The sequence below is a fragment of the Scophthalmus maximus genome, chromosome 11, assembly GCF_022379125.1.
Source record: "Scophthalmus maximus strain ysfricsl-2021 chromosome 11, ASM2237912v1, whole genome shotgun sequence".
NCBI classification, from domain to species: domain Eukaryota; kingdom Metazoa; phylum Chordata; class Actinopteri; order Pleuronectiformes; family Scophthalmidae; genus Scophthalmus; species Scophthalmus maximus.
The window spans coordinates 12,615,904-12,629,355 of NC_061525.1; the positions used below are offsets into that span (position 1 = coordinate 12,615,904).

Here is a 13,452-nt window from a genome sequence, read left to right on the forward strand (position 1 = left end):
TGACTTCCTCATCCTATGCACGGCTCTAAGAAGCCCATTCATTCTTACTGAAGACATAAACCTTTAAAAATGGGTTACTGGAAAACTGGCGATCTGTCCAGGGTGATGTACAACGCTCTCGCCCAATGTCAACTGGGATCGGCTCCAGCCCCAAGGTGACCCTCAAAGGATAAGGGATAGAAGTAATGGATGGATATTTACTTAAATATTTTAAAAAGGCCAAGTCATTAAAAAAGACGGGCACTCTCTAGAGTTCCTGGAGTAAATATTGCATCTACTTGAGTCTATTTTCGGCTGCAGATTATTAGACATTTGGTTCTCTACTGAGTTTTTCCAGTAACAGCACGGTGTATCTGGGGATTGAATCAAAATAAACTACGGAGCCTCTGTTCTTTGTGATGAAGGAACATTATGTCCAGTGAGACAATGAGGCTCATTTGTGCTTTTCTAGTAGTTTTTGACAACTAAGCTCCATGATGACCACCATTTCCAACCAGTTTGCTATCTGACAAGTAGAGAAATCATCAATCCACTTCCCACCATCCATTTTATGCACCACCAGGAGTAGAAATTTCAATTTTGTACAGTACAATGACAATAGAGGCCTTCTGTGCTACAGTATTCTAATCTGCCTGAAATATCGATACCTGAAAGATAGACGATAAGGAACGACGACGCACGTGTATTTAGTTCCGTGTCCTTTCCCTCTATACTGCCTGTTCAGATCACTCGTGTTTCTCTGCTATAAACAAAGGGCGGAAGAAGAAACCACAACAAAAATATGTGCAATAAGTATTGGTAGGATAAATTTGTACCTGTTTTGGTCTTTTCATGAGATCGATCGACGCAAGAAAAATGTAGAATATCATGAAACTTGAAATGTAACAACCTCGATGCAAAGTGCAAAAAAGCCAAAAAGATTCTGTGAGCATCATGTGCAAAACTGTAAACCCAATACAAACCTATCCACGTACTTCTAAATGAAAACGATAGGAGAAAAAATTACTGCATAGTCTTTATTTTGAATATATCTGTGAAGAAAAGGAAGAAGCAAGCAGGTGAACATGCACAGTAATTTGTCTTGGGCATCAGGATCATAGACTCAGTAACCGTCGGTCAACTGCTGCTGCAACTCTCATCGATCAGGGGAGGAGCGAATGATCGGTAACACTGTGGCGTCTCTACGGTGAAGCAAGACATTAAAACTGCATTTATCAATCAATCAATCATATTAGTCACTCAAGGTGAAAAAATCTCAAATGGAATGAAAAACACCTTAAAACTGTTCCACCGCCAATAACCACCTCTTCCTCAATAACCTTCATAGAAAATGTCCCCAGTCAAACATAAAATTCCACAATTATCCTAAATTCCATTCTAACTCAGATTTAAAAAAAAAACACAGCGAGGCCCAAGTACAGTGGTGCTTCGGTACAGGAAGAACTAAATCTTAACTTCATCACATTTGAGTAACAACTGCACATGATCCTCTGATGAGCGACTATCAGCATCGTGTTGATCTAGAAGAAGTCGTATAGACGTACGTATAATATCAACTGCAACTTAAAAGTCAAGAAGCTGGAGTTGAAAACAAGAAGAACCCATGTTGGAATAAATCAACCCTCTAATTTCTAGTTTACTGCCCTAACCTGCCCCCAAGTGGAGACGTCAGCTACTGCAAGAACAAAAGGAAAGTCTCGTTTTCACGAGGAGCATTTAATCAGGTGAACTGCTGCTGCTGAATGTTGAAGCAGCCCCGTCTCACTGGGACGAGATGACATCACTGTGGGGCCGCTTAGAGGTTTTGGTCGTTCTCGTGGAACTGGTGGAGGTGATCAGCATACCTTTGGAGAACAGAGCGATTGAGACAATTAGGAACATTAAGTTGACATGAAGGATTAAAACGGCAGCTGCTGGATGCACGCTCACTTTTTGGCGCAGAAAGCGGAGCAGTCTCTGCCAATACTCTCGCTCCAAGCGGTCTTGTACAGAACCTGAAAGATCACAGGGAACAGTTCAGTTCATTTTTTCCCGAAAGCTGAACACAGAATTATTAATGATTGTACCAGAAGCTCCTCTGAGAAATCAGAGACCCACCAAGAAAACCAGACAATGCAGGAACAGGGTGTAGAAGAAAGCAATGGTCCTGGCCACCTTGTTGGAGAGAATCATACGTCCCTGATAGACACAAACATTTGAGGAGTTAAGATAAGGATGCGTGTCTTGTGTGTGTGTGTGTGTGTGTGTGTGTGTGTGTGTGTGTGTGTGTGTGTGTGTGCACTCAATTGTTACCAGGCTCAGAGTTGCTTTATCCCAGGGGCTGAGGCTCAGGTATCTGCGCTGACGCTCCTGCAAACATTAAGAAGTTAACTTCATCTAAAGTTCACGTGGTTTGGAAAGACCACCAGACACTGCCGGTCTTTGGTGGTCAGTGGATTTGTCTCAGTAGAATATCTCTTGTCCACCTTTAATTCAGCTCCTACCTTTCCCAGAACTACTTTTTTAATAAAGCCCAAAATAAAATAAAAAGAGACCTGACTTGCTGCTTGTACAACATCGTCATCAATGTGTGATGGCAACAACAATGGGTACTTACCCAGAATGAGAATGGCAGCTTGTTTCATCATGTGTGTGTGTGTGTGTGTGTGTGTGTGTGTGTGTGTGTGTTTGTGTTTTGTACCTTCTTGCTGAAGGAAGCAAACGGATCCAGTCTCTCCTCGTACTGGGAGGAGTAGCGCATCACGGTGTCGTCACTGCCTCCAGCCTGCAGCACAGAGAAAACACAGATCGAGAAATGTTCCTCCAAAAGAATTCTTGGGTTCAAATTCACCCATGTAGAGCTCAGTCATTCATGAAGTCACACCCACGCACACACACACACGCACACAACGCACTTTGCTGGGGTAGCTCTGCAGGAATTTGATTTTCTCATAGAGTTTGATGTTGTCTGCTCTCAGGCTGTCCAGCTCGCTCTGCAGGGCCTGCATGGTCTGTTGCAGGGCGCGATTTTCCTGCAAGGGACAGACCAAAACAAATGAAATGAGTTCTCCCACAAAAAGACACAGGAATACACAGTATGAATACGTGTGTGTGTGTGTGTGTGTGTTTGAGAGAGAGAGAGAGAGAGAGAAACCGTGACTCACAGCTTCCAGCTCCTGGTTGCGGGAGCGATACCTCTCCCTTTGGCTGGAGATGATGGAGAGCAGAGAGTCCATCTGGCCCTGAGGAAGCTCAGGATGGGGGCTGACGCCTGAACCTGAACACACAGCAACGACCAAACAACACGCACATGCTGCAATTCACTTTCCTCCATTTACATATGGTCTCAGATATTGTATGATCACATTGATATTTTGAAAATTGGGTCAATTACTGTTAATCACATCAAACTCTAGTAAGCACAATGAAAACTGGAGACACTCCCAAAGACAACAGAGTCTGAATCCGCAGGTTCACTTCATTCACATTAGAGAAGTTGGGTTGTCGGCACGTTTTTGGGATACATTCCCATCTTAACATCCTTTCAATTTACAGTAGGGAAAATTATGATTATTTTTTCCCCAATAATCAAGATGTGACAGTTGTAGGATATGCACTAAATTTCTTGAATTTTCCACTTTTCTAAAGAAATGCACCCAAGATATTTGGTATTTAGCAAAACAAAAACATTATTCTACAGAGCAGACGATTAAGACGCCCCTGATAGTTTTAACCAGCATGCAGACGTAAATTATATATCTACTGTTAAAGGCTGCCAAAAACCTATTTTCTCATTTACCTTCTTACTAGAACTAATGGTGCCATACCTGAACACACTATATTCTACCGAATAATGCAGATTTCTTTGCCATGAAAACATGTTACTGGGTCTGTAATTTTACAAACACGCATGAAGCATGACCAAAAAACTACAGACAGAGAAAGAATCATCGGTGACCATTACAGACCGATTGAGCCTCATATAAAAAAAAAGATTCCATCCCTAGTACGACAATATTCGATACTAACACAAAGTCGCCTTGGGCTTTCCACCACTGGACATTTAACTATTTGTAAAAAAAATTTAGGGATGTGTGGACAAGCAGTGGGGCATAATGCTCAACCCTCCTCCCCGTGCCTTAACCTTCTTTTTAAATATAGGTACGCACCAGCGAACATGGCAGTGGCCTCTTTGATCGGCTCCGGAATGAGCCCCAAGTTGGTGACCTCTGACCCGTCTGCATCGGGGCGAGGCAGGGAGGACATGGCCTGGATGGTGCTCAGGTCCTGCTCCAGCTTCAGGATCAGCTCCTTCTGCTCGGTGCTGGTGTGCACTGCGGCTGAAAACTCCACCTGCAGCTCTCCATAGTGGCCTGTTGAGGACAGAGAGGACATGAAGATGATTTGAAAACGGTTTCAGCTTTAGACATCTTTTTTTTTTTTGTCTTTAGATTTTATTCATAGTTCCAAAAAGGACTCACCTGTAGCAGCTGAAAAATGGCAGAATCAATCCAATATCCACAACATCACTGACAACCTACGTAAGATCAACTTGTCTGCCCCACAACCCAACTGTCTGAGCCTCTTCCTACTGATCTCTTTCTCTGAGAATACTTATTGTACAGAACCATCCATGTGTAAAGCAAGGTACATTTCCAACAAGGTTTTTGGCGAAAAAGAAAAAAAAAAACTACCCACCACACTTTTAGTATTTGTATAAAAGAGATTTACTTCAATTATCACACCTAGGGTGCATGTGAATAATAATGATGATGAATCAAATGTCAATCATAACAAATACATTGTGAACGTTTCATACAGTGATATTGCTTTTCAATGTTGTAGAAGGGACTGTTTTACAGTGCTGAGAACAAACAACATGATACGTTTAGTAAATAGAAAGATAAAGAAACAATGATACATGAGGAAAAACGAAAGGGAGGGAGACCCCGAAGGACAAAAACAAAAAAGAAAAGCATCTCAGGAGTGACAGAAGTGCGAGGGAAACAACTTTCAAAATACATCTTAACCATCCCTTTACAGTCATGCAGCCTTTTGTACTACAACACACACGTACGCACACACGCATCTCACAAAATAAGCAGTGGGACAGGTTATGAGAATTATTACTTCAGCATTGTTGATGATAAGTTGGAAAGTATCATCGTCAAACACTTGATAAAGCCTCAACAAGCATCTTAAAGCTTTCCAAAAAAGGGGGATGGGGGGAGTTGAAGATCTCCCAGGTCATTTGGTTGTCAGACTACACTGTGGTTTAAGCTGTGGGTGAACTGAAGCGACGACACTAGGTAGCAACATACAGAAAACTGTCAGCAACCTTTCAACAGAGGTGGACAACTATTTCTCTATTTGGCTTTTTGCTTCCTCTTTTTTTTTTTTAAAGTCTTGTGAGTTTTCACGGAAATATTTTTTTGTTCCAGAGTTGATCTCTGGGCGTTAGAATCGTACAGTTAAGCGTGAGGAGATAAAAGAGGAAATGGTTTAAGACTTAAAAATTAGCCAGAGCCAATGTAAGAGGCGAGCAAAAAAACCAAAAGCACATGAGTAAAGTGGAGGGGGGGTTTAGAAGGATGAGTGTATTGTGCTGTATTATGTGTTTATGTATTACTGAGTGTGCTATGCATACAGCACCACTGATTTGGAAAGTGTTTCCTTACAAAACCCACTTAATAAGATATATTCTAAAAGTATTACAAAAAACATCTGAGGTTTTTTTCCTTTTCTTTCATTTTTTTTTCCTGAATATGGTGACCAGTGCTGCTGTTCGGGCTTCCATTACAACTAATATGTCAAATGAATAACCACTACTTCAACAGATCATACAGTAAAGCTTTACGACTTCAGAAAACATGATATGATATACAGCATCTGTTACACCTTTACAATGTTATTCAACAGTGTATAGAATCATCTGATTTAAATTTGTAGAAAAATATCTGTGGATCATGGAAAAGTCCTGAATCGTCCCTTCTCTCCTCCTGCCTTCGAACAAAAGCATACTGTGACAATAGTGAATCAATAGCTACTTGATCGACTGTATTTACACGTCTCTTTTCCAAATAACCTTTAGAATTGGCACACGTCATTATCAATACCTGTAGTGCCGTTATTAATGTCACAGCAAACCTGACACAAACAGAAAAATACAAAATGCCCTATGAATAAATTCAGTGTTATTACAGTGTATGCTGTTTCTGCATGCTTCCTCCTTCATTCAATGCTCTGGCCCTTTGCCGCTAGTTAGGTTATGTACAACGTAAGAAATGCATTGTGGGAAAACAACTGTCTGAAATAAGACCCGGACCGAAACAGTGTCTGCAGGTCAGTCATGGGAACACACACGTCGATTTTCTCTCTCTCTCTCTTTTTAAATTTTTTTTTTTTTTTTACTGTTTCACTGCACTATATATGCAATTATATACAACTCTCTTTAGAGAGCTGAGGAAAGTTGACTTTTAAGTACCACTACGAAGTTTATGAGAAATTTATTTGAATCAAGACGTCGGACAGATGATGGAGAAAATCCGGTGAAGTCGTTTACATCTAATGACATCACTAGTTTGGTGCCCTGCTTGGCAGTTAAAGGCACAAATCTGATGATCTCACGTGGTTCAGGTGAGTCGATGGAACTGGTTATAAAATGGCTAATGGGTTAAGTGCTTATTCTTTACATTAGCTATTCATCACCATAAAACATACTGTGGTTTTTGTCCAGTCCAACTGCAGAAGACAGATGTATTTTACATCAGTCGTCCGCAGGAAGAGCCAATGTTTGGGGAATTTTACAAACTAAGAGAAGATGCATTACAAAATCCAATTTAAGTAATGCATCTTAACGCAGTGCAATGAGATTATCGGTATCGGGGGGGGGGTAGGATGGACTGGGGAGATTTTGGAGAGAAACAAAAACAGGTGTTTACTCATAATATCTACAACTGTACACAGTCTGTCACACAGTCATCTGTAGTTTGAAATGAGGGGCTGTTGTATACCAATGCAGTTGATCATGTAGAAAACAGGGGGAACAGCAATCTTATGTTTTAATGATTTTTTTTTTAGTGTTAGGATGTGGATAAGAGTCTGTGCTTGGTTCACAACCACTTTTTTAAAAAAAAGGCATACATCTCCCAGAATCCCGGGACCGTACTCCGCTGTAGTGTTTACAGACCCTGTCCTGGGTTACGTCTTTCAAAAATGATCCTAATAAGTGCTTTGTTACGGACTGCAATATAAATTCTGCATAATCATAGGCTGGCTATCTCTGTTCAATCTGGCATAGCACACCTGCTAGCTGGTACACTTCTCTAATCTCAATTTGGCAGATATGACCTCCTTCAAGTTAGCATGCGTTCTCAAGTTTAGGTAATTTCATTTGACCTATTTGACAAAGTGTATACATTTGGACCTTTTCATTATTTTAACGTGATTACCGAGCGGTCGAACTCTAAAGAAAGCTGCGGGCCCTGCCGAGCGGTAGTGTTGGGCTTGCCCAAGAAACGACCCCCCCCAAAAAAACAACATTATTGGAGAATAGAAAACAGGAAAAGAGATATGCTATCATATATTCACTGATCTTGATATGTCCTTTGATTCTCTAGCTAGCAATTTTAGAGCATAACTGTCGTGGTGAAAGCTTTCTGCTTACGGGAGCATGGACTGTAGCAAACACGTTTCAAAGCTATTGAAATGACACTAAACTTTAGGATTCATGAATATACAAACAAATGAGAACTAGTACATCTTTGTAAATATTAACCAATACTGCCGGCAGTCTATACGTCTAATAAAAATGTTACTTGCCCTCAGGAACAGTATAATCCCTTAAAAAATAGACAACTCAAATGATAAGACATTAAATGAAAAATACAGCACCTATAAATAAGCAGAATAAAAACCAAACTATAAATGCAAAATAGCAATTAAACCAAGCTACAGTAAATCATAGTATTACACTACTTTGTGATAAGATTAATGTAATGGTAACGCATCAAACAGCTTAAAGAAGGGTGTCAGTTGTGCACTAGTAGTGTGTGCAAGTAGATACGAAATATGACTCCACTCATTGGAAACACTAAACACTCCTCAATCGCACACACTTGTGCACACGCATGGATTGACAAGCATGCGTGTACATGCACCCTCGCAAACGTACGCGCACACACACACACACACACACACACACACACACACACACACACACACACACACACACACACACACACACACACACACACACACACACACACACACACACACACACACACACACACACACACACACACACACACACACACACACACACACACACACACACACACACACACACACACACACACACGAAGGGGAGGCAGTGGGCTGACAGGCACTGAGGGCTTGTGTGGGACAGGGAGGAGGTGATATGCCTTATAATTTGTAGTGTATACAGTAGAATTCAATGCAAAAGACTTAGATCCCTGGATCCAGGATAGACTGGAGGAGAGTGGTCACTACTCACACCAGGATTGTGGAGAATTCACTTTGACGGCGATCGACAGAAAGTACAGGTTTATCAAGTACTGTACATTGCAATTCATTCCATAAAACTGTTTTTTTCTTCTATTTTCGGTCAAGAATTGAATTGTTAATAATCTACTTCTCAAACTGAACTCTGAGTGAATTGACCTCGACCCTGACTTTCATGCAGGCAAATACAAATACACACGCACAGACAGGTAGACACACTCACACACACACTCTTCCTGATTTGGCCTATAAAAAGATGTGTGTTTGTGAACAGAAAATTTTGTCGGTGGTGCACACACACACGCGTGCACACACACACACACACACACACACACACACACGAACACCCAGCAGGTCCAGTGCTGGGTAAAGCTGTGACGTGCACAAACTAAAACAACGAGAGACACGTAAAGTATCACCATGTCAGACAGCTACAGTACTACATGAAATTCATTGTATCGTATTTCAACAATGCAACATTAATCCATTCTAATTTGTTTTTTTTCTTTTAAAAACAGTAACATGTTTTTCTCTTATTTTTTCTGTTCTTATTTTGTACTAATTAAAAATGCTTCCTAAAATTCCCTATTTTGTACTCTTTAGAGTCAATAGACTGTGCAATCTCTTATTGGCAACCAAATTGCAATATAAAAAAAGAGATCATCCTTCGTCCTTAAAAGAAGGGTTCAAGGAGGCAAAAAGAAGGTTCCTTCCTTCCTTCCTCTTCAGATGAGTGCGTGTGTTTGTGAGGAATTACAGATCCTTCTGGCCATCACATGGCTGTCAGCAGGACAGGATATGGGACACAACAGGTCAATGTTCGTCTTTCTTACATCAGTAACCATGGCAGCTCAGCCGGCAGGCCGTCCACTACCCTCTTAAGAGTGTAGGAGTGAGAGAAAAAAGAAAACATGCTGCCACTGAGAAGAGAACACACACGCACACACACACACACACACACACACACACACACACACACACACAGGTGCACACTGACACAACCCCTGACATACAAACACGCACACACATACACACACGCAGTGAGTGAAAAAGGCAAAGGGTTTGTAACAGTCACTCTACAGTGTGAAAAATGAGGCGTCTCACTGAGTGAGGGGAGGTCTGTGGACACTTGGGAGGTGAGAAGAAGAGCGGAAAAATTCTCCTTTAAGAAAGTGAGAGTTCTTGTAAGAGAGTTCCTGTCTCTATCTATCATCTATCAGTGTCTATCACTGTGACAGCTGCTGTGACAGGCCTTGCCTGTTTTACTGAGTCCAGGTTTCAACCCCAGCTGTGGGTCAGACCCCAGCTCAGGACTAACCAGTCTGGTGCACCAGTGGCTGGTGATAGGGGGAGGTACAGCAGGGCCAGAGGCCAGCAGGACGGCTAAGTGCTTTTCTCAGTACAAAAACAAAACTCAGTTAAAAAAAAAAAAAGGAGAGACACTTAAGTTCTCTTATTTTGTTCTTCTAGGTATTCAGTAAATCTTCTTTTTAAGGGTCTTGCCAACCACTCTTTGTTTCTTTCCTCCTTTCGGAAAGCTTGTATTTAATAAAAATGGCTGCTGAGCTTTGGCTGTGTCCACTCTCCAACTGGAACAGAGCAGGAGGGGTCCAAGGTTAGAGGTCGTGAGGTTATGAAACAAGAGGGATGAAGGATGGCCAGGGTGGAGCTAGAACTCCCACTCTGAGGGATCCTCTTTGCTCGCAGCCTTCTCCAGCCTGTGGATGATGTTATTGAGATTGGCTGCTTTCTTCTTGCGCAGATGGTTGTCCCTGGGGTTTCTGGCGGTGCCAGAGGCGGGGATGTTAGTACTAGGGGCATGGCTACTGGATGATGCTTCTGTGAGGCTGAAGAGCCCCAGTCCACCCTGTCCACAGCTGGAGCCTGGCCCGGCTAAGCCTGAGGTGGTGCAGTCTATCTGAGCAGGGGAGTTATTAGAGCCCCCTGCCTCAGAGTCAGCCTCCATATCGTGGTCTTTGCATGCTCCTCTATGATCCTCCAGGCCCAGGCCCTGGCGTGTCTCCACTGTGCCATCAGATTCTGTCCCATCGCAGCTGTCCCCCTCTCCTGATTTGGACCCACGGAGGGAGGGAGATCCCCCGTCACTGCCGGGCCCTACTACCCCTCCAGCTGCCTGGATCTCCTCTATGAAAAGTTCCCGCCGGATTCGTGACCTAATAGAGACACATGCATTTAGTCATGCTACTTACACGACAAAGTTAGATTTGTCAAACAGAACACAAAATAAAACTGAACTGATCTCAATTTATTGTAAATGTGAGAGTAAGAAATCTTTTTTTCATAATTTCTAAGACAATGATCTAAGTAATTTGTTATGCAGAGGGAAATACAAAAACCTTTACAAAGAAAACTTAATGTTCATGTTATGGGTATTAACTGCAAAACTATCAAGGTTTTTTTTTACCCCAAAAAAGAAACAAACACAATTTCACGTAAAAAGGTATAGCTATATAACTTTTTATAAAACAAATTGAATCCCTCTCACATTAAATTAGATAAATACATTCATATGAAATCCCTATTGGAGAAGAGCTTGTAATTAAACGCTTAACTGCAATAGTTCACTGTTGAAGTGCCTCTTTCTTCCACATGCTGACCTGTAATTATGGAACCAGTTGATGACAGTACTGGTCTTCAGGTTGAGCTGGGAGGCCAGCTCCTCAATGGTTTTGGGGGAGGGATAGGGTTTCTGCTGGTAAGCCTTTTTCAGGGCCTCCTTCTCCTCAGGGCCCAACACCACCCTGGGCTTCTTCAGGTGCTGCTGTCCTGGGCTCTGGGAGCCCTGCACGTAGTCTGTACCCACCAAGCCCCCATCCACAGGATGGCTATCACTAAGGGAGCTTAGTCGCCTCTTCATGTAGGCTGAAACAAGAACATGAGGGGGACGTCAGTGCCTCGGAAAACACAAAAATCTATATACCGTCGATGATCAAATCATATCTGCCGCAGATTGCTGGTGTGGTCTAATTTCAGACTGAGCTGTAGTCGACAGAAGCAGGTGTCTGTGTCGACGAGCGTGAAATGTGAAGAGCAAAATTCCTGTGAAGTGGAACGAGAGCAGTCCAAACAGCTATTACGGATTTACTGATTAGAAATGAGATGCAACACTTAGTTGACTATTTAATTAGTAGATTGACACTGCACCAATTACGGTAATCAATTAATTATTTAGTTAACACATAAATAGTTTTTAAAACAACAACACCAACAACAACAAAAACACAAACTACAGCCTCCCTCATATAAATGAATTATCTTTAAAAAAAATTGCCACGACTGGAGTGATGGACATTCACCACAATGTTATGATATTTTAACAATGATTCAATCAAATGAGACAATAACAGATAGATTATAATCTTATAATTATTATATTATTAAATAATAATTATTTGCATTTATACTACACTTTTAATGAGCATAAAACTGATTTTCCTCCCAGGCTCAGTTTCAGTCCCTGGCATACGGTAAGTAGAAAACCTTTTGGAGCTTTTAGTCGGTCGATCTTGTTTATAAGGAGTCTGACCCCGTGGATGTTCCATGTTTGACAAATGCATCTGACCCGCAAATGTTTTGTGTCACCGTTTGTGGATTATGACACTTCTGAATAACATTATTGCTATCACCATTTCCAGCCACTAGGTGGTGCTGTCGCCTCACTCATGAATTCTAACAATGAAATGATCTCTTCCATTTTACAGCAAACAAGCAGCGCCATTCCCTCCAGGTACCACCGGCTGAAAATGAACAGCTCATGGCAGCTTTGCATGAGGTTGACATTTTCTCAACCCCAATACATGCTGCGAGATATATTAGCGTTGCAGGGGAAAAACCCCTCAGAGCAAGGTTAGAGCAACTCTGAAAACTTGTGTGCTGCCTGGCAGGGCTTGTACCACCAGGGCGAGAGGTCAAATATGGCTACTACAGACTCAGTCCATGTCTTTCCTCTGGGCCCTGCTGCGAGCCAGGTCTATTCGCCATTGGTATTTGGATGCATTACTTTGGGGTCAATAATCTAAAAAGAAGCTGAATGGACATGTAACCCGCCCCACGTCCGATGCCAAACAGACTGGTGTAAAGTCAGCTTTGTTTGTTGCCCTTGTGTGTAGTTCAGGGTATCAGGAGCGTTAGCTGTTCCTGGATGCTTGTGTCTACTCGCAGGTTCAAATATACATCTCCAGAGAGCGACAGCTTCGAGCTGGGAGTGAGGGGTCACTGTGAGGCGGCAAGGAGGGTGAGGCGTCTCAGCCGGGCCGAGAGAGGTGAATGCAGAATGATGGAGTGATAAGAGTGGGCTGTGGGCTAACAAATTATAAAAATACGAGCATATAGACACTGATGATCATTATGATGATGACGATGATGAAGAGGAATAGTGATGAGTGTGAGTAAGCAGGCCCCCGGCAGTCCCCTAGCTGTCACATCTAATACAGTGCGTGATGTCTGCAGTCCTGATTGGGACTGACATCACACCAAAATGACTGTGATCTGCACAACATGCTCTGCTGTCCTGCACAAAGGATGTTGTGTGTGCAGATGTGCATGTGTAATTCAAGGGCTGCTGTTTGTGTTTTATTGTTCATGTTTTTATAAAATAAAATGCATGCTTAAGCAGATCATATGAAGGTTATTTTTTTCTTCCTTGTCAGTCTTTTATTTATGTTATCTGACGGCATGCTGCACCTGACGGAATGTGCATTTCTTTCTCCTCGGCGAACTACTACAACACACCTTTCTTCTCCAGACGTTTCATGTCCATGAGTTTCTCCACACTGTGTGGGTCTTGGAGCCAGAGCTGCATGCGGACAAAGGGCTCCCTGCCCTTCAGGCTGAGCTTGTGCCAAGGTTTGGGCCTGGCCAGCAGGTCTGAGACAGAACCCTGAGTCAGACCCAGGATAGTCTCCCCAAACAGACGCTGGCCTGGTAAGG

The 13,452-nt window shown here is 42.3% G+C and overlaps 1 protein-coding gene across 7 annotated transcripts in view; it reads right to left on the reverse strand.

Annotated features, from left to right (window-relative positions):
* Positions 1-1,002: 1,002 nt before the first annotated feature.
* Positions 1,003-13,452, reverse strand: part of cux1b (cut-like homeobox 1b) — a 62,487-nt gene continuing 50,037 nt past the window's right edge. For 3 of the 7 annotated variants that reach the window (XM_035621782.2, XM_035621781.2, XM_035621785.2), the window contains 3 exons: positions 13,255-13,443; positions 11,076-11,385; positions 4,683-10,676 (listed from right to left, as the gene is read on the reverse strand). In XM_035621782.2, coding sequence (XP_035477675.1) covers positions 10,172-10,676; positions 11,076-11,385; positions 13,255-13,443 — 1,004 coding nt within the window. In that variant the 3' untranslated portion in view covers positions 4,683-10,171. Of the gene's footprint in view, positions 1,845-1,929; positions 1,995-2,097; positions 2,179-2,292; positions 2,350-2,680; positions 2,765-2,894; positions 3,012-3,143; positions 3,257-4,148; positions 4,353-4,682; positions 10,677-11,075; positions 11,386-13,254; positions 13,444-13,452 lie in introns of those variants that run through there. The other 4 variants (XM_035621784.2, XM_035621783.2, XM_047335661.1 and 1 more) reach the window with 2 other exon arrangements.